A 27,846-nucleotide genomic window follows, 5' to 3' on the forward strand; every position below is an offset into this window, starting at 1 on the left:
CAAATTCAATACTGTGCTAAAGAATAGGATTAACCTTCATTAATTAGGGCTGTTGGCTTTGCTCCACTCTGCTGGCGCTACTGTTTCTCGCTTATCGCTGACTGCTAGCCAGTTCTGGGTGGAAGTTTAGGAATATGTGGAAAGGATTTAAAAAAAAAAAAAAAGAAGTTTCCCAATACTATTGCTAGGATTGTTGACATCGCTGCCTTGAAGTTGCTCCCAACAGCTAGGCTGGATATGGTTAGGAAATTGCAATGTTTAAGCTCCAGTGTGGAGAAATAGCAGAACCAGATTTGAATTAAATCTAGAGCTGGGCTGGTTCATTTGCGATTATGAGCCCAGCCCTAGGCTTGCTTGAAGAGCCGGTTGGGAGGCAGACTAAAGCCTGCATTCCTCTCCTTGCAGCCCGCAGCAACGCAGGCCCTCCCAGGCTTTGTAGGCTGTGGCAGGTACGTGGCGATTAGCCGTATCCCCTTTTCGCAGCAGGCTTAAGCGTGTGGCCTTTCACAGTCCCGCTAATAGATATCAGCAGTTGTGCTCCGTGATTTCAGTCGGGTATGGTTTCTGCTTCATAACCATTTAGAATAGTTGGCCAGCTTAGCCAAAACATTACGCTGATGCTCTGAAGGAGATTTTAAAGTCGTGTAATGTGTGTCCAAGCCTCTGTGAGCTCACCGAGTTTTATTACAGCAATTAAGTGCTGCGGTTCTGACAGACTAGGAGTCTATGGGTCTTGCTGCAACTAGATTGAACTTGCAGTGCAAATCAGGAGATAAAGCCGGGATCCCCAAGCACCAGTTTCGCCTGTGACGTGTGTGGCTTGAGCTGTGCAGCCGTGCCAGACTCCGCTCCGACCTTAGACTTCATAAATCAACTTTTTGTCAGGAAAAAAATAAACTCCTGTCAATTATACCAGGAAGGCTAATCATCTAGGTCAACTATGTACCCTTAAAAAGAGGAGATCAGGCTTTACTGGGGGCATAGCACATTATGTGTACCTGTCCTCATGGGTGGCCTGATCGTCATTACTTTGGAGCAGCTGGGAATCCCAGTGACATGACGAACAGCTGGAGGTCTGCCAGGGGACCACCTAGATAGAGGCCCATGTGCAGATGGAGGCGTCTCACCTGAGGACGCTGTGACACCCTGGAATGTCATTTTGCATGCTGCTGCGTAGGAGAAATAAAAGAGAGCACATTTAGCCTCATCCAGTAAAACACGGAGTCCTGCTTGCCTTGGAAAAGGCCAAGCAAGGCAAGAGATGTTGGCCGAGAGCCCCACTGGCCAGCGCGGGGTGATTCTGCAGCTGGCTTTTGGCGTGACTTTTGGCCCAGTCAGGTGGGGGGTTCAGCAGGGGAAGAAGCTCCCTGCAGTTTCCAAAGCTAGGAGCTGGCAATCCAAGTGATGCCTCCCGAAGCTGCAGGGATGGCATATCGAAACGTGCCGGCCCCATTCAAGGGAAGGCAAGAGGGACCATGCTATCCTGCCAGTTTGGGGAATACCTGGCCAAGATGAAATGGGATTTTTGGTGCTGCGTATTGTCTTCCCTGCCCCTTTCCCCTCCTCCTCCTGCGTTCCCCTTTGGCAGACTCTGGTGGCTCCTCAACATGTCCACGTCAGGGTGGAAACTGGGAACTGCATTTCCTTTGCTCTGTGACTGCATTGCCAAGTTTCTGCGAGAAGCCGGGGGTGGAGCTGCCTCTGCTGCCCTTTGTGCTCTTTAGTGCACGTTACAGGCCCAGGAGCACTCGGAGACAAGCGTTCCCGGAAGGGCAGAAGGCCAGGGCTGCCCGGGGACACGGGGGCGATCGGAGGTTGCAGGGGAGGGAGCTCTCACCTGCTGCTCTGCTTGTGCAGGGTGCGACCCGTTCTGCATCCAGAAGCCATGATGCTCAGTGTGCAGCACGCTTAGCTATGGTCACAGCTCCTCTCTCTGGACCTCCAAAAATTGACTGTTAATTCCCACAGTTACTCCAAGCTGTCCACTTCCAAATATTCACATGGAACCGGGCAGGCCCGAAAGAAGAGAGGGAGGACTGGAGCGCATGGCAGGCTCCTCAGCTGCCCTGATCCGCCACGTCCGCGGTCATGCCACCTTCTCTCGGTGCTGATAAAGGCCAGGGGCATGCTGCCAACTCTGCTGCCATCATAACGGCCTTAAGAGCAGTGTTTGGTTGGGGATGTTTATAAGACTGCAAAAAGCTCTTATGTAGATGCAGTCGTAATAGCCAGAAAGTTCTCTGCCTCTTTTCTGAAGGCTTTGGGGATCTTAATGGAGCTATTGCACTGTCAGAGTGAGCTGAGATTGGCCGGCGGGGTCAGGATTATTAAGGGAGGACAGACTGACGGAGAGGCAGAGAGCAGGAGACCAGCGATAGGAGAAACCTCAACCGATGCCGGGGGCAGAGCCAGGGAGTGTGGGACAGGGAGCCGGTACCTTTTCCAGGCTTGAGCACGGTTGTGCGCACAGAGGAACTGCCCGTTGAGCTGAGCAGAGGTAGCAAGAGAGAGAGCAACAGCAGCGTGGCGTTAAAGTGCTTGGTACCTGCTTTGCATACATGGGTGAAGGGCAGCCTTGTGCTGAAGAGCTCAGCCTTAAAGTAGAGCTTTTGAGCAAAAGATGGGATGGGAACAGAAGGGCAGGGAGCTGAAGTGATCCAGAGACATCATTGCATCTGGTTCGTAACAAGGTGGCAACTGAATTGTCCTTGGGAAAAAAGAGCAGTGCCTCATGCCACCAACGTCAGTTTGTCCGGTGTTTGCTGCTCCTGAGGTGTGGCACTGCGGTGACAGAGGATTCATTGCGGAGGGGTGGTCGTGCAGGTGTGTGGCTGATAACACCGGCCCCACTGATCTAAGTTCTGGGGCCAGCTCACTGTTTTCTTCTTGTTTAGGGGGTCATGAGCTGGAACAGATGCAGCTTATTCTGGAGACGATCCCTGTGATCCACGAGGAAGACAAAGAGGAGCTGCTCAAAGTGATGCCCAGTTTCATCAACAGTACCTGGGAAGTGAGGAAGCCCCTGCGCAAGCTGCTCCCCGAAGTGAACAGTGAAGGTACTGTAGTGTTTGGCGGTTGGACTTCCTCTGGCTGCCTTACTTTCAGACTTACTTCCTCAGTGGGTTACAGAGATTGTTCTCTAAGGAAAAGTGCATGAATGCTGGTGATTATGAGTTGAGAAATCTCAGGCTGTGCAGCACAGCTTGCCAGATGCATCCTATAGTACTTTCATTTCTGTACTGGCCTTGGCCATCTCGTAGGTAGGGATCTTAGCAGGCCCTGAGGGAACATGTTATGGTGCTACTTAGAAGATGGACTGAGGAGGTGAAGAAGGTTTGTGGGAGGAAGGAGCTGTCTGGCCCCAACTTCCACAACCCTCATCCCTTTGTACCTGAATCCCCCACTGGATTGGCCGGTCACCCTGGGGACTGGCTGGGGCTTTAGGAAGGGGAAGGAGCATTGTCCAGCACTGAACACACACGCACTCTTCCATCAGCGACCCACCCCAGATCGTGCTCTTCTTTCTCCTGCTGGGAGGCGTGGGTTGCAAGAGAGCGGGTATAACTCAGTAGCCTTGTTACTGTAGGTAGCTGACACTGAAATAAGAGTGTACCTCAAAGTCTCGAACGCTTTCCAAGGCATGTCACATTCCCCCCAAGCCAGCTTCGCTTTGCTGTGTTCACATGCCTCTCCTCGAGTGGTGAGGTGTCAGCCCAGAAGTTATTTTCAAGCCTTGTTCATTTTCTTGTTGTGCTTCTTTGATGAATAAAATTGAATACTACAAGAAAATAAATGCTTTTACTCCACAAATGTCTGAACTCTGTGAGATGGTTGCTAGAGGCAAAACCTTTGTCAAAGCACTCTGGTGTGACTGGAGCTGGGGAATCGCTTGTCTTCAGGCTGTCGTGGCCTGGAACGATTGATCACCACTTCAGTCAATTCCCTCCTTTGGCTAAAGCTAAAAAAAATGAACGATGTTGTTGCGAGAGGGCTGCAAACCATAGGCTTTTGGACCTGAACTTTACTGTTGGCTGCTTTGTAGGTAGTCACACATTGCAGGGTGGCATCGCACCTAGGAGTCAAAGTGGAGCAGTGTGTACCAGTGCACCACACGAACTCTTCAGAGCTCTTTCCAGGGCCTCAAACGGGATGGCATACCCGGACTTCTGTTTCTTTGGTTACCACCTGAGTCCTCCTGGAGGCTCGCTGGATCAGAAATGTTCTCGTGGGGCAGCCTGTGCCCCTGAATACCTACTTACACAGTCCTGTATTTGGGCTTTGCCCTCTCTCTGCTCCGAAATGTGTGTCGGGGGGTGCATGTTGTGTCCTCCCTGCGCTAGGCACGCCGCTGCCAGCGAGTCTGACATTGAACGTGCAGGATCCGCAAGGGTGAATTTGCTTTGATGCGCGTAACACGTCAAGACTGAGCCCTACTTGTGTTCACCAGCGTAACTCTTAGTTGTAAAAGAGTCCGTTATAGATGCCTAGCAATTGTGATACTCATCAGCCTTGGTTATCTAGAGACTACGTCAGCTTCCAGTAAGTACTAAATGGATTTATTCCCTGTCATTGCTGTGGGAAGAAAGGTCACCTGCAATGCTTACATAATTCATTGAAATTTTCCTGCCTATGTGACCTGAACTTGTAATATATTGTTCCGCCATGCTCCTTGCCTGAAGTCAGTGACCTTATGAAACTATTGATTCCTTCCTACTTAATTAATCCAAGCAAGGAAATAATCCAGTAGGAGACAATTGGATATTGGTTAATATTTAAGCATTGAGGCAATAGGTATGGCCCGTCTTTTCTGCTGAGTGATTTTTGTCCCTAAGATTTCTTTAGCACAAAGAAACAGTCCCATCCATACCACTGCATTTTTAATGGGGATATTTCCGAAGGTACAATGAAAAATATCTAGCTGAAGAAAGGCGCATTCCTATTTGTATTATCTGAACTTTAAGGAGCTCGTCTGTAGACCAAGAATCATCTGAAAAAGCAGTATGTCTTTGATAGCAGGATTTGATCTTTTTGCATAACCTGAGCAAAAGGAATCTTCAGAAAATCACAATCCTGTATGTTTGCATTTAATTCTGTTCACTTTAATTGCCCTTAATTTCCTCCCTCCTCATCGCAGAAAGAGTCAGAATTCTGTAAATATTAATGGACAAAGCAATTTCATAGTGTCGGTCATGCCAGAGACTTTTAAAAATTGCTCTTTAAATCTAATTCCACTTCAGTTGCACATACACATGTGAAATTAGTTATCTGAAATGGAATGTGCTTGCCGCATGGATCTGACAGCCTGGAATCAAATCCTGGCAACACCCATACTGCAAGTATCCGCATTAATTTCATCCATACTTGGAGGCACCACGTTCCAAAATGCTAACAAAGGCATAAGTCAGGCCACCCTAAAGTATACACAGAGAGGCCTTTTCTCTGTTGGAAATAGTGGGGTGTGATTGAGGCCCTGGATCACAGCACCTAGTATAATGTGTATACTCCGTCCTGTGGAGATGCGGTGCTCTTGACTGTCATTTCTTCTGTTTTGCTAAATGAACTAAAAGCTGTAGGCTGCAGGATTGTTCCAGTGCAAGCACACAGATCTCATCAGGGGTAAGACTGATGCGTATGCGGTGAGGATGAACGTGCCTGTGTTAGATGCACATAGGACTTGACCTTTAATTCCTTTCTCTCTTCAAGCAGATGTGTTATGGGGGATTCACGAGGCTGTTCTTGGAAAGAAAGCTGGTATTGCTTTTGAGGAATCAGTGAGCTTGTTTCTCTGTGATTCACAGCTATTGATTTTCTGGAGAAAATACTGACATTTAACCCTATGGATCGATTAACGGCTGAGATGGGTCTGCAGCATCCTTATATGAGTCCGTATTCTTGCCCTGAGGATGAACCAGTGTCTCAGCATCCGTTCCGGATTGAGGATGAGATTGATGATATTTTACTGATGGAAGCCAACCAGAGCCAGATGTCCAACTGGGACAGGTACAGTATCCAGGGCTGGTCTACAGACTGTATGTTCACTTGAAGTTTATAGGCAAAACGTGACTGGCAGGTCTCTGACCTGTTGTTAATTTGGTTCAGTAAGACGTGCTCTAAACCCACAAAGGACACCTAGTTTTCCTTGTTTGTGCCGTGTTGTAAATCTCACCCAAGCTGGCACCTTGCTGAAGTCGGTGGACGTTTTGTCATTGATTTCCACAGGGAATGCCTTTTGGTTGTGCATGTTCAAGTTACTGGGTAGTTCTCTGCTGTTGGTTTTATTAACAGACTATATTGTCTTCAGTCGAGTTGCATCTGTCTAAAGGACGCTATGGTTCTCCCTCTGTCACCTGTTCATATAATACCAGTTATAGAATAATGTTGCAATTCTTGTACCTTTCAGGGGTCAGGCATAAGCCCCAGAAGCCACCGTTCTGGGATCCTTGGGGAAAAAAGTATCCATGAATGTATTGAATTTTAAATGGTTTGCTGAAAGTCATGCAGGAAGTTTAGAGCAGATCAACGACCTAGACTGAAGTCTCTTATGTCCTAGATTATTATCCTAATTACTAGGCCCTTCCCAGTGACCAGAGCAGGCTAGGACAGAATAAGTAGCTAAGAACTAACTGTGTTCACTTTCCTATAGAGCTCCTTCTGTCTCAGCAGTATGACTGTCTGAGGAAGCCTGCAGCATCGTTCCTCTCCGAATAGCAGTTAAATCTCTAGACCTTGTTAATCCACTAAATTTCACCAGCATTCAAAAAATAATCTAAAGAAATCCCATGCGTTCGCTCTTATTAATCTCTCTGTCAGAGTGAACAAGTACCAGGGTAGAGGGTGGGGGAACAACCAAATAAATGAAATAAAGAGGAAACCTGGAAGCTTTTCTCAGCGTTTCTTCAGTGTATCCCCACATCTCCCCGATTCCTGCCAGTTATAGTCACCAAAGCAGCAAATCTGTTGCTCAAGCTCACCTTGCCACGCTTTCAGCTCTTTGTTTCTGTATTTCCTGGCGTGACACAATAAGCAGTGACCTGGACTGTTAGTCCTCCCACCCCGCCGGAGAGATTTGGTATAGGGCTGTAACTTTTGCAGTACAAGCCAAGTGTTTTAGAAGTGGGGAATGGTTCGGCCTGTGTGTTGTGGGACACCTCAGGAGCGTTTCATTACTGAAAAATAGAGCCCCAACACCTGGGATAACATGTCTTTAAAATGCAGCTGAATTAGGAACCAGAAAATTCCTAATCACTTTGAAAACTGTGTTTGAGAATGAGTGTTGCAGGTAATCGCAACCAAGGTAGTTATGAGCGGTTTAAGAAGTTGTTACTTAGCTAGGTGATACTTCAGGGATGCTCTCAGTCCATGACATCACAGTAAACTGGTGATGTCCAATCTCAGTGGTGATTTAAACTAATCTTTTCTTACTTTTGTCGCAGTGGATGAGGAGCACTCATACTGTCGATGGCTGTTTCTGGGCTGGGGACAACTCTTAATAATCAACTTACAATTTGATTTTCAAGATTATCCAATCATATTTTAATCCTAGGTGGAGGGAATGTGAGAACCAGTTAAATAAAGCAGACAGTTTGGTCCTTTGGCTTTTATTCCCATTACTGGTCCCCTCCGCGCAGCTTGGGCAAGTTCTCTTGATAAATTGCTCAGACCCCTGCCTTGTAACACACAAGAAAAAGTTCTCTAATATTGCACAAGGATTTGCTGTGGTTTGACTGAGTATTAGTTTTAAAGAACTTTGCGATCTGTACGTAAATGGCTTATTAGCAAAAGGCAAAAGTTGCAGTAGCAGTGTGAATATCCGTTTGAGCACTGATAATTACAATGAAGCCATCAGCTGTCTGTCTAATAGAAGCATATCTTTCCCAGGTATCAAGTAAGCCTCTCCTCTGATTTGGAATGGAGACATGATAAATATCACGACATGGATGAGGTCCAGCGAGACCCACGGGCAGGGTCTGAATCCATTGCTGAAGAAGCACAAGTTGATCCACGAAAATATTCACAGAGCAGCTCAGAGAGGTTCTTGGAGCTATCACACTCATCGATGGACCGGGTATTTGATGTTGATTGTGGGAAATCATGTGATTACAAAGTGGGGTCACCTTCCTACTTGGACAAATTGCTGTGGAGAGACAATAAGCCCCATCATTACTCAGAGCCCAAGCTGATTTTAGATTTATCGCACTGGAAAAGAGCAACCATAGCACCCACAGCTGAGCTATCTCTGGAAGAAGAACCATCCAATCTCTTTCTGGAGATTGCTCAATGGGTGAAGAGCACGCAGGTGGGTCTTGAGTGTCCCAGTCCTCTTCCAGAGATTCAAGAACGGAGCCTGCCGTCTTCTCCTCACCATCTCCACAAGGAATCCAAGGAAGTAGGCAGTGAAACAGACCCTGAGTTTGACTTGGATGTCTTCATCTCCAGGGCACTGAAACTTTGCACAAAACCTGAGGATCTTCCAGACAACAAGCTCAATGACATCAACGGAGCCTGCATAGCTGAGCACCCCAATGAGATCGTACAAACAGAAGTGTACCAGAAGGAACGATGGTGAAGCACCCGCATGTGGGAAGCACCACTTTCTCCCGCTGTTCCTCTTTGATAGTGTGGCCATTGCCCTGTGCTGAGTGGCTTCAGTCTGTCATTGAGCATCAGTTTTTTTTACTGAATGCCTTTTTCTGAAAAGGCAAGCACAAACCGCATGCCCCTTTTGATGCCTTAGAAATACATTTAAGGGAATCAAGAGGTGTGAATGAAATACTGGGTTTCTTATACTGCCTTAACAATCTTGCCTTGCAATCTCTGGGACCGCTTTGGAACTTAAATGTACAACAGAAAGATGACAGTACATGATAAGTTTACAAACAGAAGTCAAATCAACTTCTTTTTCTTTCTTTTTGTGTAGTATCTTAAAACGATGAGGACACTAATCAGCATTTTCATGCAGGTTCCAGACACACCAACCATAGGACTCCTTTGAGGCACTCACCCAAGTACGGTCTGTACGGAGAGAAGCAATGCAAAGGCATATCCATGTTCTGCCTTCAGCCCGGAGAGAGCTTGTGAGAATGTAACTAGAGGCAGAATTTGGCCATGAGTCAGAAAATAGTTCTAGGAGAATGTTAATGGGGAAGGAATTTGACCTACCGTATATGGGCCGCTTTGGATTTTTTTCTGATTGGAAGATAAAATTTTTGCACAGCACATTCTCCTTATTTGGTTCCTCGCACATAAGTTTTCCCTTCTGCTGTACAGGGGTAGTTCTGAAGTCTCTTAGTACTTGTGAGGCCCAAGACCATGTATTTAACAACCTAATACTGTGAATCCTGTCTCAGGCAACTGCCCAGCAGACCAGCAAATTCTGGCGGTATGAACTAGACAAGAGCAGGGAGCGAGGAACAGGGGGGTTCACAGCATGATGCTGCCTCTGTCACCCCCTAGCTATAGAGCCTGAGCGAGGTCACTTACCTTCTCCATGACACTTCCCCCCACTGCTAAAAAAATTATTATGGTTTGCGCATTACTCTGATCAGACAGAGCACTGCATGTACTAAATATTGCCATACCTTTCCGTAGCGGAAATCCGTGCTCTTTGGCCAATATCTGAACAAAACTGTATTGGAAACTCCAGCTGTGTTCAAATAGTCACTTAAATTGGTCGAGTGGTCTTTTGCGCAGAAGGTCCTACACATAGGGGAAGAAGGTCTCCTTGGTTCCTGTGGCATTAGATTTTTACACTTGTGCATTTCCCAACTGGCCATGATCACGCATAGACAAATGTTCACATTTCTCCCAGACACTTTGCTTTCAGCTTCCTTGAACATAGTGGTGGCAGCAAGCAAACCAGCGCAACTTTGTAAATAGATATAAACACGACTGAGCTACTGTAACTTCTCTTTTCCTCCACACTTCTGAGCACCTTAATAATTAATCAGCTAACAAGAGTTTGTATATGGAAGAAACGTTCTATACTTATATTTAATCAAACTAGTCAATTTTTTAAATTGAAAACGTGTAAATAGTTAGTGTCACAAAAGCAAATCTTCACTCTCCTAGCCAGTGCGTCACTGTGCTCTCCAGCACAGTGGCATGACTTTCGTTAGTAAAAGAGAAACTACTGTACCTAGTAACTCAAAGGTCCCTATTTAACTGCTGTTCCTATAGGAATTATTTCTACCCTTTTAACGAGCAATCTACTAAATGTTCTGAGATGTGAAGAAAACTCACGTGAGACTTGGATGAATAACTAACAGCAGCATTTCCTGCGTGAACCCTCGTGGCGGTTCTCGGTGCGGTTGGGTCCAGGTTGACGGCTACGGGGGATCGGGACAGGGCAGGGGAGGGAAGGGCGTCTGGAGCATGGAGCGAAGGGGCACCAGTTGCGCGCGAGCCTGAGGTCCCCTGTCCCCCGTGGAGGCTTAGAAAAAGGACGTGAGGGAGAGACAGAGGGTTCATTTAAGGCGCATTACGGATTACTTATATACCTCAACTAAAGCTCAGCACTTTTACTCGTGGCGGGAGAGATCCAGACTCTGCGGAAGCGGGTGCATCTGCAGCGGAGCGGCGCCTTCGCGCCAGCGGGATGCGGCCGGGCCCTGCGCGACGCCCCCCCGCAGTTCCCTGCGCTCCCGCGGCGCCGCCAGCGCTGGCAACGCTCGCACGAGCCGCCCGGGCACCCTCGGCAGCCGCGGAAGAGGGGAAGGAGCTGAAAACGCCCAGCACCTCGCGGGGTGCACAGACACCACAGCTGGAGGAGTCAAGCGGGAGGAAGACGGTGGAGAAACGATGGAGTCAGAGAAGACTGAAGGATGCGATCGGCAAGGTGAGCGCTGACTTTTCAAACTCTCTGCTGATTGACTCAGCAAATATTTGCTACTGTTGCGTTAAACATCAAGGCGTGCTGACCTGTGAAATCACTGTTGATCAAACCACGTCAGTATTTTCCTCGGCGGACACAAATCTTCACATCCTCTGAAACGAGAAGCCATTTCACGGGGGTCGTTAACGTTCATTCGAATGTCTTCGCCAGAAACGTACGGGACTCTATTTATTACGGCCATGGAAGCATCCGCTTTGCTTTTGAAATTTGTGTTTGGATGGGGAGCGGGAGTTTGTGGGCCCACCGTAAAAATGCGTTGTGAACTTCCCGGCAAGCGAAGGGAGGTGCCGCGGCTGCCGCGGGTCCGCCGCTGCCGTCCGCCAGCCGCTTGGGAAGGGGGGACCCACAGAGGTGGCTTTAAGTTGTTGCCTGGGTGCGTTCAACCGATCACAAGCCCGATTTTTTTGTTTTCTCATCTACAACAATAAAATGTAAGGCCTGAGTCTTCTCTGCTTCGTCGTGTTATTTATTTGTATAAATAACCGTCCAGGTATTGAGCGTGTCCCTCACAGCCGCGGCCTGGCCGGGGCCTTGGGGACGGTGACTGCGCGGGGGGGACCGGCCCGTGGTGGCAAGCGTGCTGCTGGCGCTCAGCTGCTGTTAAAGATGCTTTTACAGGCAGAAACGGTGCCTCTGACACCAGGAGCTCGCGGCAGGGCTTTGCTTACTGGCCCCATGACTGTTCCTTACCCAGTCACAAATATCTGACTATTTTTACTGCAGTTTATTTTTAATTGTGTTGTGACTCAGCGGTTGGTACCACACCACGGAGTGGCACTGAACAGATCTTCGGAGGTTTGCCATTAAAGTCATGGAAAAAAATCATCTTGTTGTTAAATATGATTCTACGGGCATCCTAGGAAGTATGTCCTGTGCAAGTATTTCCTATGAACCCCAGAGTAAAACCGCAAAATGGTGTCAACGCATGTTAGCAAGGGAGCTATGGGAGACTGAACTGCTAATGGTCACTTCTGTGCATGTACAAACATGTATTTGCACAGTTTCATGCCACCAACTAACATTTTCGCATGCTTGCAGTAAGAGCCGTGTAGTGTCGCCTGCTCTCCTTTCAGGTCTGAAATGGTTTTTCTTCCTTTGATTGTAAGAGGAATTGAAGAGGACCAATACACCATACGGTGTTTGATATTTTCAAAGGCAGATATTGAATCTGAAGTCGTACAATGTCCTGCAGAACGCCGTCATCTCAAAGCGTCTCTTCAAGTTCCTGAGCCCATGAGCAGCCCGTTGTTTTGAACTGCCATCTGGCAGCTGTTGGAGTTAGTTTGTAACAATCACATTGCTAAATTCAAAGAGTAGGATTTTATTTGTCAAAAAAAGGAAAATCCGTCTTAAAACAGACGGCCTTTTCTCACAAAGGCTTATTCCACCGGCACTTGTGTTGCAGCAGCATAGCCTGTAACAGAAGGATTTGAAGGGGTTCCTGTGGTTAATCGTGCACTGAAAAGCAGCAGGGGTTTTAGGAAGTCTGTACAAATTTTTGTTAAGTTTTGGAGAGAACACACCCAAGCACATTTCTGACAGGACAGGCTATACCTAAAAACACCCCTAATTCCTGCAGTATTTCACTGTTGTGTGAAGCATGCGTGTGCATACACATACAGCAGGGAAGTGCAAGCAGCATATACTATTCCTCCCAGAAGATGCCAGTAGATGTGGGTAAAGGTGCTGCGCAATATGATTTGAACTGTCTGCTTACTGTTTAAGGAGCCTGCTGAAAGCCCGCTACGGTCAGGCCATGCTGCTTTTTATTCCTTGTTTCGAGGGGTCACTCCCAGCATCAGGCGCAGCCTAAGGCTGACTCTGTCTCCTCCTTCGGGACTACGAGTTAGACTTTGCTAATTCTCTGTACAGGCAGGGTGGCGGGCGCAGTTCAGGGACCTTGCGCCCCTCCTTGCTAACCAAGCCTGGGCTTTGGCTGTGCGGCACCCTCCCAGCCCGTGGAGAGGAAACGTGGATGATTCCTTGGATATGTTTGGAGTACAATGTAAACCCTCTCTTTAGGATTTTCCTTTTGCCATGAGCTCACCTTTCTGATAAGGGCGAAAGTTATCCATGAGCAGCAACAAAAGAGAATAATGAAATATTTTGTGCTTCTGTGAATTAATATGTGGGCTCGTTGTGGGGTAACTCATCTGGGACAAAAATTACGTAATTAAACAGAGCTACTCCAGTCTCCAGAATGAAGCATATACAAACCACCTGTGCATGAGATTCGCTCTGATGCTTAGACAATCAGGGATAGCGGAGGGAAGAAACAGGACTTTTTTTTTTTTTTTGCATTAGAGCAAAGAGTTGCCCCCAGTTTGATACAGTTCTGCACTGGGAGAGCACTTTGTAAAACTGATTTCAACAGCCTGTGCCGAGTGCCATGCAAGCAGTCGGTAGCGGTGCAATGGGAACCTCACAGCTCGGCTAAAAGCAAAGCTGCAAAACAGCTGGTAAAAAATGCAAAGTCTTCAACCCCTCCAGAGCCTCCGTCCTCGTCTTGCCTCCCCTCTGCAAGGGCCACTTGGGCACCTGGCCCTGCCTCTGGCTCGTCCGCAGCACTATAAAAACCACGCAGCCCCTGCGAGCTCTTTGCCAGGAGAGGGAACTGTGGCGACTGGTTTTTTGATTGCTTTTCTGAGTCAAGTTTGCCAGGTTGTTTTCCGAGCCGAAGGCGTGCGTTCACGCTGCCTTCCCCTACCGCGTTGACGCGCGTCGAGCTGTGCGGCCCTGGGACGCGGCAGGCAGCGCCGGGCTGGCTGCTTCCTTGGAGCGCTGCTGGAACTGTTTCCAAATTGCAGGGCTTTTCCATTAGCCCCACTGGCACGACGTCTCCGCGGTCAGGAGGGAGCTGAAGACAAATGGAGCAGCAGCTTAAGCTCAGCCAGGTCCGATTAGCAAAGGAGGCTGTGATCCATAGTGACTGCTCCTCCGGCGGTGAAAGCAGCGGGGTGACAGGCCAGCGAGCGCCATCTGTGTTTCCTTCTGCCCCAAACAGCCGCCCTGCTGCCGCTTGAACCATAGTAGGATGGTTTTGATGTCAGATGGAGGAGGTGAAACAGGCTTTTGAATGACAACTTAATAAACCAAAATTGTCCTTCGAAAATACACACCTCCTCCCTCCAAATCCTGATGGCCACCGTTAAGTGCTCCAATACCAGCTCCAGTACATGAGGCCTCGCCAGCTCCAGGTACTTGTTATTTTGTCGCAGTAATACGTTGCAGCTCCCATGTAAAGGCCGTGAGAAGAACCTCAGTGAGAACAGCCTGTGGCCAGGAGATGGGATGGGGTTGGGGAAGAGAGGGCTTGAGCATGCAGAGCAGATGAAGTTCCCCTGCTGAGCAATGACTTACAACAAGGCAAAAAAGAGGGTTTCAGCCCAAAGCATCATCGCTCTGCGTCCATAAGGGCTCTGTGCTCCTCTTACATATCCAGCGCTGGTCCTACAGCCGCTGGGGTCCTAATGGTTACAGCGGTTCTGACTGTAACATGCAACCACCGGTGGACACGGAGCTCACCAACGGGGCGAGCCGGACGTGGGCAGCAGGGCCGGCGGGAGAGACAAGGCTGTCCGAGCCCTGCGGCCGCTGCGCTCCCACACCGGCGAGGCGATGTGTGTTTGGAGGTGCGGCTGGGCACGCCGCAGGGCGAGAGGAGGACGCCCTGGCCGGTGCCGCGCTGCCTTCGCAGCGGGCTGGTGCACTGCGTGCAGCGTGGCTCTAGCACAGCTTCTGCGCGTGTGTCCCCGGCACTTACTGTTCCTTCCAGCTCCGGTTCGCCCCAGTCAGGGCTCCCTGAAGCGGTGGATGTGGTGGGGCTCCGAGCTGCATCCAGGAGCTGGACCTCCCCGCGGGGCTGCGCTGGCTGCCGGGGGACCCCAGGAGCCGGCCTCCGCGTTAGGAGGGGTTTGTTTCCACACTTGCATTTCCATCTTCCCCTCTCATCACCAAGCTCAGCTGCACTCTTCAGCCCTCTTCACCTCCTGAGGCGTTCGACCTTCCCTCTGCCCTTTCACCGGGGCATCGGCTTCGCCTCAGAGTTCCTCTAGGTCCGCACAGCCCAGCTGTGACCAAATCTTGCTAATCCTTTCTGCAAAACAGCCCTCAGTCTGGCTTCTCCCATCCAGCCACGCAGCTGAAGCCCTCCTCCTTGCGAGGTCTCTGAGAGCTAGGCAGGGCCAGGGCGGCGTGCAGGCTCCTCTGCCGCCTGTGCCGGCTAGATAAAGTCTCCAGGGAGCTCTGGAAACCCAAGACAACCTTCCTGGAAACAGTTAAAACCCATCTGGAGGAGCTACAGGTTTTACTTTGTTTCACACCATGCAACTGTCAGCTGTGAAAGGGAGGTAGAAGAAAAGCCTCTCTCTGTCCAGAGAAGATGTTTTATGAAGGTTATTCATCGTAGGCCGAGAAGGCTGTCGCTGTAGCAAAATAAGGCCTTGCATCTGAGAGCGTCTGCCTTTAACTCAGCGCACGCGGCAGCTGGAACCTGCGGTGCAACGGAGATGGTCGTGTTAGTCTCTCCCTACAAAAGGGTGCGGTGGGATTAGCTTCTCCGGACAAAATTAGCAGCAAATCAGTGGCTAAATCGGGAGGGGACAGGCAGCGAGCTGGGGTGCTCCTGCCTGCGCTCACCCACGCTGTCTCCCAGCCGCGACCACCGCTTGCTGCGGCCCCGCTGTTCGCTTCCGGAGCGCGTGTCTGCACCTCGACGTGTGGCCCGGCTCCCGCTGGGTCTCCGGGGGGCCTCACCAAGCCCGGGGGAGCAGCAAGGCATCAGATGCTCGCTGGCTCGTACTGTGCGCACACGTAGTGCTTGCAGCCTTCTCCCAGCGCTCGTTTTCCTTTAGACAACCCTTATTTCCCAGTTACGTGGTGAGGAGCAACGCAGCTTCTCGTGCGGCGCTGCGCGGGGCCGTGGTGGATGCCTGCACTCCCACGTGGTTTTGGAGGTCTGGTCCAGGGAAACAGGGATGTGACAGGAGCGTGGAGCAGATGAGGAGCACAGATCCGGACCTCGCTGGGGAAGGGGAAACGGGGACCTGTGGCTTGGGTGGGCTCCCAAGACTGCTTCGTCTACGGCTGATGCTGTTGACTGGCATGTAATCATCTGGTAGCCAAGTATTTCCACTGGAAATACAGAGGGAAAGGAGTGTTAAGATAGCAAAATTCAGGTCAAATGTGAGCTGTTTAGGGGTGAGATTTGCTGAAGATTATAAGGAGAGTGGCTGTTTCTAAAACCTGGATTTGGGGTTGCCTTTTACATACCCACCAGTTTTCAACGCTCAGATCTAGAGCTGCTACTGGTAAAACAGAAACAGAGCGCTCCCCTGAGTCCACGTCAGCACTTGTCCATTTGCATTCTGGTAGCACGTTCAACATCTCTTCATTCCCAGCAAAACAAAATTACCGGCCCAAAGGCAGTCTGGCCTGAGATAAGGCATCCAACCTAAGAGAGCCACAGCGAGGAATTTCCTCTAGCTCTCCAAAATCCATCTTGCTACGCTGCTTTTCTTCTGCACAGGTCTAACCCTAAGCACTGATAGACAAGGTTACCTTTCACAGATGACAACACTGTGTGGTTTTTTTGCTGCTTCGTCTTCTAGTAAGCAGCAGCTGGGTAAGGGACAGCCCGCCCTGCTCTGTGTCAGCTGGAGTACTGGCAAGAAGGTGAGGATCGCCCGTATTATGAATTAATCAAAACTACCACCACCCTTTAGCTTTTTCGTCACGGCAGTGGTTCGAGGCAGCAGGAGCAGATAAGGCATTGGACCTCGCCGGGAGGCTCGCTGGGCCCGAGGGGTGTCCGGGCGCCGACGGGAAGGGTGCAGGACTGCAGCCTCGCAGCCGAATCCTCCTTCGAGACCAAAAGCAGGGCTGTGGCTCTGGAGGGCAGCTCTTTGCCGCCCGCTGGTCAGGTGGGAAGAGTTACGTTTCTTGGTTAAAATTGTGTCTGATGAATCGTTGAGTTCTGCTTTTTGCAGCTCTTGGAAAACGTGACTTGCGTCAGGCAAGGAAGGACTGCCCTCTGCAGGGGAGCTGATAAAAGTGAGTTTTTGTCCTTTCTAATTCACTGCCTGGATTAAACCCACAAATCAAACCCACAGGGGATTTAAACTGATGACACTGCCCAGGGAGAGGGCCCAGCACTGAACTTACCTTCTCCCTCCACCAACAGACTTCCATTTGTATTACTTGCTATTACTCGTGTGCCAAAGAACTGCAAGGTGAGGAGGTACCCACAGCTGTTGATGCCTCGAGCTTCTCCCTGGGATCACACCTAACTGGCATAAACAGGAACAGTGAGCAGAGGCTGTAGGCCCAGCCTGCGAGGGGGTGACCGCTCGCCCCACCTGCAATTGAAGCCAGCAGGTGCGTTGTCTTGCTGAATTGCATCCTGCAGGTTTTCTCCAGCAAAGCATTTAAGGACCTTATCATCAGGCAGGTCAGTAGAGTCATTTAAGTCACAGGGGATTACTCTCGCGCTTTGCTGAGTGTGTATAGCTAAGCCTGGACTGGTATGTAAGTAACAGGCTGGAACGGAAAGGGACATCGTCTCGGTTCTAGCGCCCTGATTCCATCCCGTGGGTTGTATCAGCGCGTTTAACAAAATGCAGATTCCCAACTTCAGCTTTGACAACATCTTCAACGGACGCTCTGACAAAGCAGGCAGGGAGGAACCTCATCTGAGCTGTTTGGCTATACCTACTAAATTCGGCGGCTTTTAAAACTCAGAAAAGCTCGTGCTTTGTAGCCCTATTTAAAACCTGATGTTGGAAAGTGCTTTTTCTCGCATAGCGAGAAGCATGTGATCCAGCGGGGCGAGTTCAACAGAAGTCAGAACCTCTCTGAACGGTAACCTGCTGCTGCCACCAGTTTCCTCTTGCCCCCCCCCCCCCCCGATATCTAGGCACAGGGATAAGACACAGCGAGCAGTGCAGCGACTCACATGAGCAGATCAGGGCGTGAAAAGTGCTAAATCTTGCTATTGGGGCCTTTGTCTGCAGTACTGGAAAGGAAGAAAATATCCAAAAAGCAACGTCGCCCGCTGCTATGCCTGTTTGTATTCTCTGATGATTGCACCTCACAGCGTGCAGGAACTGCAGGGAGCGACTGAGAGGGGAGCGTAATGACCTGACTCTCCTGGGTTCAATCGTGCAAAAATACACCCTGACTGGAGCCTCGTGCGCGCCTGTTCCCGAGCACGGCAACCCACCCTCTCTGGGGACTCGGCGGACGGCTGCGGCGAGCGTGCGCTTCTGCAGGCTCTCGCTTCTGGCAGTCTCCAACAGCTTCTGCTGCAGCTTCCTGACTGGGGAGCGCCAACACCTTTTGTCTTCAACTGCCCCCCAAACCGAGCGACAGAGGAGCAACTCCGGGTGTGCTGGAGCAGCTGGGGAGCCCCGGGAAGCTGCTCGGGACAGAAGAAGACTGCTTGTCTCTGCAGGCCGGGCAGCCCCAGCTCAGCCCAGTGACGATTAGGCGCAAATCCTCCTGGAAGCCACTTCCAAGCCCGTGAAGGGCACAGAGGTAACTGGAAAAAACCAACGCAGATTTACCAAGGGCAAATCGTGCCTGGCCAACGTGACAGCTTTCTACGACTGGCTCTGTGGGTGAGGGGACAACAGTGGATGTTGTGTACCTTGAATTTAGCTGAAGGGACTGTCAAAGGCTGAAGGGACTGTCAAAGGCTGAAGGGACTTTGACATCGTCTCCCAGTGTCCTTAGAGCAAAATTGGTGAAAAATGGACTGGATAAGCAGACTAGAAGATGGGTGATCCTTGCTCTCTCTTCAGCGCTTGTGAGGCTGCATCTGGAGCAGTGTGTCCAGCTTTGTGCTCTCCAGGACAAGATAGACATGGAGTGAAACCAGCGGAGGGCCACTAAACTGGCACAAGGAGAAACTAAGAAAGCAGTGTTTGTTTAGCAAAGGCCAAGAGGGAATCTAATTGCTGTCAACAACTGCCTACTGGGAGGTTTTAGTGAAGCTGGAGCTTCTTGGAGATGCAGAATGATAGGATGAGAGGCAATGGGCATGGGAATTTCTGACTGGATGTAAAGAATCTTTTTTTTTAACCATAAGGGTGGTCAAACACTGGAACAAGGGCCTGGAGGAGTAGTGGACTCTCCAACCTCATAAATGTTTAGGACTCTGCTGATCAAGGAACAGAGCAACCTGATCTATGTGGACCTGCTTTGAGACGGTGGTTGGACAAGATGAACTTGGAGGTCCCTTGCAACTACTCCCTCCTTTGAGGTTTCCTCTTCAGTAGAAGTTTTCTGTCCCTCAGACTTCACATATCTACTGAAAAAGCAGCAGTAGCAGCAGAGCATGCTCCAACAACCACTGCGGAGGGTTTCCAGCTGCACAAGGAAAAAATATGTTCACCTCCAGCTCACAGAAGGCAACTTTAATATCTCTAAAAGCTTTAGGGACTCTGCAGGCAAAGTCCACTGCAGAAATGTGCTGGGCCAGCACATATCTTGACCATAACAAGCCCTCTCTTGGTACTACAAGGGAGAGAGAGAAGATATGCAAATATCATAATATAAAATAATTGCAATAATATCCCCTCCAACACACTATAATTAACTCTTTGGGTCCTCCTCTTTCTGATGAGGGGAAAAGCAGCTGCATCCCTTCCACTAGTCTGCAAATCAGTGTTGGCTTCCCAGACTCCCAAGGGCCACAGTTAATTCTGAAAGGCTCTTTGCCACCTTCTCCAGTAACCATCTTTACTACATGTCCCACACTGCCCTCTGCTTTCCAGAAGTTCAGCAGCATACCGGGCACATCCAGAGTGCTTGACAAGAAGGAGATTTCCTTGGAGTTTCTTCCTGTCTTTTGCCCAGAATTTCTTTACCACAACAACAAATTAAAATATGAGGACAGACTGACTGTTCACCCAGGAAACAGAGAGTAGGGTTTTTTTGTAACAAATATATGCAGACCATATTTCTCCTAACTTTATAACCTGGCAGTTTTTAGCAGAAATGCCCCACAGTGGGGCTCAACTTTCGACTTAAAGTGACCTTACTGGAGTTGCTTATTCACTAATCTCTTCACTAATCTCTCATCACATCCTCATAGGTAAGCTCAGGAAGCGTGGGCTAGATGAGTGGACGGTGAGGTGGATTGAGAGCTGGCTAGATGGCAGAGCACCGAGGGTTGTGGTGAATGGCGCAGAGTCAAGCTGGAGGCCTGTAGCTAGTGGTGTCCCCCAGGGGTCAGTCCTGGGTCCAGTCTTGTTCAACATATTCATCAATGACCTGGAGGAAGGGACAGAGTGCACCCTCAGCAAGTTTGCTGATGATACTAAACTGGGGGGAGTGGCTGACACACCAGAAGACTGTGCTGCCCTTCAGAGGGACCTGGACAGGCTGGAGAGGTGGGCGGAGAGGAACCTCATGAAGTTCAACAAAGGCAAGTACAAGGTCCTGCACCTAGGCAGGAATAATCCCATGCAGCAGGACAGGCTGGGGGCTGACCTGCTGGAAAGCAGCTCTGCAGAGAAGGACCTGGGAGTGCTGGTGGACAACAAGTTAAGCATGAGCCAGCAGTGTGCCGTTGTGGCCAAGAAGGCCAATGGTATGGCTGGGGTGCATTAGGCAGAGTGTTGCCAGCAGGTGGAGGGAGGTGATCCTGCCCCTCTCCTCAGCCCTGGGGAGGCCTCCCCTGGAGTACTGTGTCCAGTTCTGGGCTCCCCAGTACAAGAGAGACGTGGCACTCCTGGAGAGAGTCCAGCGGAGGGCTACCAAGATGATTAGAGGGCTGGAGCCTCTCTCCTATGAAGAAAGACTGCAAGAGCTGGGCCTGTTCAGCCTGGAGAAGAGAAGATTGAGAGGCGATCTCATCAACGTGTACAAGTATCTGAAGGGGGAGTGTCAAGAGGATGAGGCCAGTCTCTTCTCTGTGATGCCAAGTGACAGGACAAGAGGCAACGGGCAGAAACTGAACCACAGGAAGTTCCATCTGAACCTGAGGAAAAACTTCTTCACTGTGAGGGTGACAGAGCACTGGAAGAGGTTGCCTGGAGAGGTGGTGGAGTCTCCTTCGCTGGAGAAATTCAAAACCCGTCTGGACGTGATCCTGGGAAATATGCTCTAGAGGACCCTGCTTGAGCCGGGGGTTTGGACTAGATGATCTCCAGAGGTCCCTTCCAACCTAAACCATTCTGTGATTTTGCTTAGGTCCCAGTTCCTCTACTGGATGCTAATTCAATGTTCCTGCCCCTTTGGGTTCCTATTCCTCCAGAGACTTCAGGAAATCCTACTGCTGCTAGACCTCTGGCAACCAGGCTCAGAGTAGAGGTAAGATCTGCGGCTTCTCCAGCTCAAAATGTCATGCCATCTCTGTCCTCAGGTGCCTTCCAGCAGTGGTTTCTTTCAACCTCAGTCCACCTGACCCAAGACAGAGGAAAATAACCTCAAGCCGGAAACCCTTGCTAGTTGAATACATCTGGATTTTTAAGAGTCAAATGCCCTCAGAAAACAACAGGAAAGACTTGTTTGTGAAAGCTGTTGAGAACCTGAGACTTCCATACGCACTGATACTGATGAAATCTTGATGAAGTTAGAGTCTCCAAAATTTAATTTACAGAAAAGCTTCAGCATGAATGCCGAAGCTCTTCTTATAGCAGAGATTTTGCAGTTGCCTCATAATTCTCTGTCCAGGTATCTCAGAGTTAAGATATCTTAAGCTATTCCAAATCCATTTGTCTGCACATTCTGCAAAGTGATATGAATTAATGACCAACTGCTGTAAAGGATCTATATTTTTTTTCTTCATTTGAGACGTAGAAGTTGGGTTATGTCATGGTTTCGCTTTGATTACTTTTTCAAAATCAACCTTCTCCTGCAGGACAAATGAGATTTTATGATTCAGCTAGCAATATATGACCAATAAGAATGTATGATGAATAATCTTAAAAGCAAAGAAAGAGTCCAAACACGAGACAGATGAAATACTGTGCGTGTCAGTAGCTACAATACTGCTTTATGACTATGTCATGCTAACCTGTTAATCTCTTCAATTCTCTTCTTCCCTTCTAGCTGTTGAACCAATTTGCCAACTTTAGCTAAATTTGACAGAGAACTAAAGATCTCAAATCTATTCCTACGAGTTCTGTGAAAACTGAGAGCTGGGTGAAGAAGAAAGACCTAAATTAAAATCTTTATTGCGGGAAAGGCAGATTAAAAAAAATTTTTTTTCATTCATTCTTTGGGGGAAACAGGGCTCCCTGTCAGCTCAACAGATAGCCTGAAAGGTTGCTCGGTAGTGCAAGTGCAATTAGTGCCCTAGCAGAAACCTGAGCAGGCTGTGTCAGACACACATGTTAATTTTAGCAGAGTCCCACAGACTGCTTTACCTTCAGCAATATTCAGCAGGCAAAAGGTTGTTCCAGAAAGAAAAGCCATGACTCTTCAGTGTGAGGCCTTTCCACTTTTTAATTCCTTTCCCCACTCTTGTCCTTTTGTTCGTTATTGGCAAGTCTCACCATTACTTTTCTCCGTCACTGCCATTCTGAGACAAAAGCCCACTGTTGTCATTTGAGATGGTTTCACCTTGAGACACCAGTTTAACTGCCTGGGATCCAAGGCCAAAAGGGTGGGCTCCACCAGCTTAAGGCAGCATCAAAAGTCCTCAAGTGTATATGCAGCAGGCTGAAGGGACTCACCTTTTAACCCGTTCCTTTCAAGTCCTGACGCTGGCCCTGATCAGTCCCTGTAAGGTCTATTCTCATTCTGCTGTTCACATGCACGCACGCATCTTACGCATTAAGCGCTGTATTACATATATAAAGTGCTACATGCTCATTTCTAATCCTTAAACCCGGATGCTGTTTCACCAAGCACTTACATACAGGGTCAGACTCTCCTCTGAGGTGTCTGAGTGACACCTCTTTCCAGTTTAACTGAAGTCAGTGAGGTTTTAAGAATTCTAAGTTCATTGCGAGCTTTTAGATTTTAGTGGGTTTTTTTGTTTTTTTATGCCAGCTTTGTTCAAATAAAGGAATGGCAATCCTAACTTGACATACAGTGAGTGGTCAGAAGAGGGCAGTCCTTCTCCTCTGGACTTGCGGTATTTATACTTGAAAAGCTAACAGTCTCAAAGCCGCAAGTTGATGCTGCAGACTTGTGCTGATTTGGTTACACTGGTGAGGGATATGAATAGACGCAACCCTTGACTGACACTGTGACGCTGGAGTAAGGCCCAGGGTCAACACAACCCTATCGACAAAACTGCACTTTTGTCTTACTAGTATTTTCATTGTATGGTGCTGCAAAGCGTGGCTGTACGTTTGCAGAAGCATTTCTGCAAAACTGGGTGTGCTTTGCCAAAATTATGCCAATATTACTTTATTGGGAGGGCTTTCTCAGTGAAGACTGTTTCAAGATTGCATACACTTGATTGGATGTTCTTTCCGCAAGTTTATTGTCCAATGGAGATGCAGATTTCCAAGTTATTAATAACAATTAAGGTGTTATTATTGACAGATTATTAATTATTTGTCTGTTTTAACTGCACCCCCTTTATAAGGCTGGGAATCGGCTGAAGCCACTAGTCTGAGTTTCGGAGGAGCTGGGCTCCCGCTGTGGCCAAAGGGAGCTGCAGATATGCAGTATCTGTATTAGATTTGCCTTCAAAAAGGCAAATCTAATACAGGGGGATATCCCCCAGGATATCTGTCCAGGGGGATATCCCCTCCCTGGATATCCACACAAAAGGAAGAGAGAATGATGAAACATTCAAGCCTCATGAAGAAAGCTAATTGGTTACTTCTATGGTTAAAGGGAGCACATTAAAGATGCAAGATATCTCTCCTGAGACCAGACTGCCAGCATCAGTTCAGTCCCTGTGTCCTCCTGTCCTTCTGTCAAGATAGCGAAGGAGTTTAGCCCCTTGAGAAGAAATATATGAAACGCAATGTCAAGGAAGATGATTCGGAAGGGCAGAAATAGGGTGCTATCTCAGGAGGAAAACTCCCAGCTATGAGAACAACATGGGAAAAAAATCCCTGTGCGTCTTTATCAGAGATGAGAGCTGTGACTACAGTACGTGTAAATCTACCTGCACTAATTTTAATCCAACTAATAAAACTAACAGTGGAAAAGATGAAGGTATTTCCCTGAGTTCCCAGCAGAAAAGTTGATTTATTAGTGGCTGAAGGCACCAAGAAGGCTACGGGCTCCTCCCGTGAACACCACTCAGTGTGGTGGGTTCCTGTTGTCTCTGGATCATGCTGTAAGGCAACTTTTCCTTTACAGTGGTACACTTGCTTCTGGCTCTCCGTAGCGAACAGATTAGGTCTACTACAGATAAGTTTGTGCATACTGCAATTATATCTTCTACTTGCAGTGTGGCTGTAGTTCACCTGCAGTGTGGCTGTATTTTAGAACTATGACAATGAAGGAAAAATAAGAAGGGAAACGGTCATTGGTCAGGATAATTAAAGCAGGTGGCAGACTGACAGAGTGCTGAAGGCGAACGGAAGAAACTAGAAATTGAAGGAGGTAGAGGGAGAGCCAGGAAAGCGAGAGGCAATGCCAGCTGGCAGCAGCATCTCAGGTTTTGTCACCATGGCCCAGCCCATTGGGGAGCTCAGCAGAGCACAAGCAACTGATGATCTGATGTCTAACTAGTCAGTCACCAGTCTAGTGAGGGTTTCAGATCACAGACAGACGAAGTTAAAAAAAAAAAAAAAAAAGTTAAAATGCAGCAAACGCCAGACCAGACTGAAAGAGGTCTGTTGATTTATAGTTACGGTTATGACTCATTGACAAAGGAATTGATCAAAATTAGGGAAGATGGAGGGACCTGTATCAATGCACACCAACACTCCCAAACAGGGTAGACTTACAGAAATGGATGGATATATATTTAAGCAACGTCATTCCTAATCTATGTAGAAAGCTGTCTGAGGGCAAGCTAAAATGTTTTTTGGATGGTTGGCAGAAGAAAGGTAAAAGACCTTTCTTCTCCCTTTCATAGGGGAAAAAAAGGTTTGTATAAAAGCATTAATTCTGAAATAGGAGACAAACCAAAAGCTTGCTTTCTCTGTCAAGCAGACAGCATGAGTAAACCCTCCTGAGGCAAGCAACTAAGACAATAGCCTGAAGCCTCAGTCTAAAAACCACCTCCTTCCTTACGCCACAGTTTGAGCCAGGTAACAGAGTAAGCCATCAAGCCTTGTTACTTTAACAAACAAATTTAACAGCGCCACAACATATTTCCTCGAGCTTCTCCAGTAAAGTTCTGGACCAGAACTTTACTTTGTTTTCCCAAACAGTTCCTGGAGACAGTTTGGGAAACAGCACAGGAGACGTTCTTCCCAAAACGTAGTCTGCCTGTGAGCATTGTTTTGGATCGCAAAACGCTTTGGCTGTGGGCTGCTCCCATGCACGCTGGTCTCAGAGCCAGAGAATAGTCCTGTCACATTTAATCGCAAAAAATGATGAGAAATTTTAAGCAGAATACTTTTAAGAAATTGAACAAAGTTCTTAGACAAAAGTAGAATCAAAATTAGGGAAACACGTAAAGGTAATTACCAGTATTGTTGCTGTAAAGGCGCAAGAGAGGCAAGGTTTGTGGAGAGAGGTAATATCTTTTAGTGTAATTGGTCTAATAAAAGAAATTACCTCTTCACAAACCTTGCCTTGACATAGCTATTGTCTTTACTGCATAGTTTCTGCTGTAGTAACATCATGTAAATAAGACGAGTAATTAGGGTCATCTCTATATATGAGGATTAGTCCAACAATATGATTAACCCTCAACCCATTTTACCAGGGAGAAGGAGTGGAAAATGAAGATGCCTGTTTTCATCAAACCATAGAAACTTTCTTCCTGGGAGATGGCTTGTCTGCCTAGATCTGCCCTGTAAACATTTTTCTTAGACTGCAGGTAAATGAAAGCTAATGTGATTATGCTTAAATAATTATTCATTTCGATATTTTATTGTAACTCGTTCCTGATGATAAAAAGGCATAGTTAAATAACCTTTCTTGGCCTTGCCCACAGAATTCAGGTTAAGTGTGGCCATAATCTATTTGGACTAGATGATCTCCAGAGGTCCCTTCCAACCTAAACGATTCTGTAATCCAGATTCTGCTTTCTGTTAGACCAACGTGCACCTTAGTACAAGTTTCCCGATTCTGTTCAGCAGCTGTCTACATATGACTACATCAGCAGTATATTTTTGGGGTGATAGTGTAGGTGTTGAGGCAACATTATGGAGGGAAGGAAAAGAGCCCTGTACCTAGGTGAGTAGAACAGCAAAGTGATTTTTTTTACTCACGTTCAGTATCAGCGAAATAAAAACAAGAACACTGAGTCCTGGTCTGGTATTACTGCTTTAAATAGGATACTGGAAAAACTGGAAATGTTACAGAAAGGAGAGACAAAACTATCTGAAGGATGGGAAAAAAGATTTATGTAAGTCTTCTGTTTAATTTATGAGACAGACTTAGTTACAATCAGTAAGTAACATCATAAGACAAACAAAAAAGGAAGTATCAGGCTCTGCAATTTAGCAAAGAGATACATAACAAAGGGCAATGAGCAGAACACCAGGAAAACCGAAATGAGAAACACGGCACAGTTTTAAGAGCGTGAAAGTGATTAATCACTAGAAGGAAGAAAACCATCTTGATGTATACCTTCAGATTCAGATCAGATGCCTTTTGGGATATGCCTTTTAGTTCAGCACAAACGGCTGGCTTCCTCTGAAGGGGAACCTGAGTAAAACACCATGGTCCGCACGCATAGGAAATCTGCTATGATAGTCCAATAGTCTTCTCTTGCATTAAACATTTCTGAATGAATTTTTGTCCTGGAGTGAGCGAGCTGTGAAGCTGTTTGAGGCTGGTCCGAAGCAGCGAAAGAGATAGCGGAGCCGTGACAGTGGGATTTAAGGAACGGTTTAAGGAATGGCTCCCAGTGGTTCTCTTGGCAACAGCAAAGCAGCAACATCATGTGAGCCAAAAGAAACTCTTCTGTGTTGAGCACCAAATATGGGGACAAAAGTTCTCAGGAGGAGAAAGAAATGACTGCTTTTCTTGTTTTACAGCACAGGCAGTTAGTTGCATGAATCTGACATGACTCTAACAGTCACTCAAAGGCTTGATGCAGTGAGCCTTCACGCTTCCTGGACTTACCGAACAGCTACGGAGGGACACCACCAATGCCAGACCAGGGGATGTGCAGTTAATAAATGAAAGTACTGCCTCCCATTAAAAATTGTTGCGGGGAGCTTCAGACCCTGCAGCCCTGACAAACATCACTTGCTGGGGTGGAGATTTTTCTTTTCTGGGATTAACTACAACACAGCTTTTACGATAGTCATTCTTTCAAAAGAATGTGAAATTTCTAGACATATTGGGTAAGAACTTCAACCAGTCTGAAATGACATGGGTTTATAGCAGTGCTGATTTATGCTGTTTGGGTATTAAGTGCAGTGTTCTTAAATTCTTTTCATCTGGGCTATTTTTAGTCAGACACAAAGTCATGACCTTTCATGCCATTTTTGCAATTTTCTTTGTTTTATAGGTGCAGTATCACATTATTCAGAAATGTTCCAAAGCCATCACAGTCATGCTGGGAGGAGGGGAAGGGAAGCAGCTGAATATGTAATTCATGACAGGCCTCAAAATCATGATTAGAAGAGGAGGTTTTGATTGAGCAGGTTCATATATTTATTGTTACTGCTACTATAGCAACGCTGCTTCTTTTAATGGCATAGTGCTCATTCACACAGCTAACGAGTCGACTCATCTGAAGTACCAGAAAAGAATGAGCTGCCTCATAATTTTTAACATTAGAAAATATACCAGAATACGGAGGAGAGAGGTAATACCCCCGAGGGCAAGGAGACGGACGAAGTCTCCGGTGAGCTGAGTACATATGATCTCGCCTTCCATCTCCACTCATCAGCAAAGTTTAGCTGGGGAAT

General features: G+C 47.9%; 1 protein-coding gene across 3 annotated transcripts in view; it reads left to right on the forward strand.

Annotated features, from left to right (window-relative positions):
- The window catches only part of LOC138064157 (mitogen-activated protein kinase 4-like), an 86,584-nt gene extending 75,251 nt beyond the window's left edge, over window positions 1-11,333 (forward strand). For all 3 annotated transcript variants that reach the window (XM_068925495.1, XM_068925497.1, XM_068925496.1), the window contains 3 exons: window positions 2,895-3,056; window positions 5,799-6,000; window positions 7,879-11,333. In XM_068925495.1, coding sequence (XP_068781596.1) covers window positions 2,895-3,056; window positions 5,799-6,000; window positions 7,879-8,566 — 1,052 coding nt within the window. In that variant the 3' untranslated portion in view covers window positions 8,567-11,333. The remainder of the gene's footprint in view (window positions 1-2,894; window positions 3,057-5,798; window positions 6,001-7,878) is intronic.
- The last annotated feature ends 16,513 nt before the right edge of the window (window positions 11,334-27,846 follow it).

The sequence above is a fragment of the Struthio camelus genome, chromosome W (assembly GCF_040807025.1).
Source record: "Struthio camelus isolate bStrCam1 chromosome W, bStrCam1.hap1, whole genome shotgun sequence".
Taxonomy (NCBI): Eukaryota; Metazoa; Chordata; class Aves; order Struthioniformes; family Struthionidae; genus Struthio; species Struthio camelus.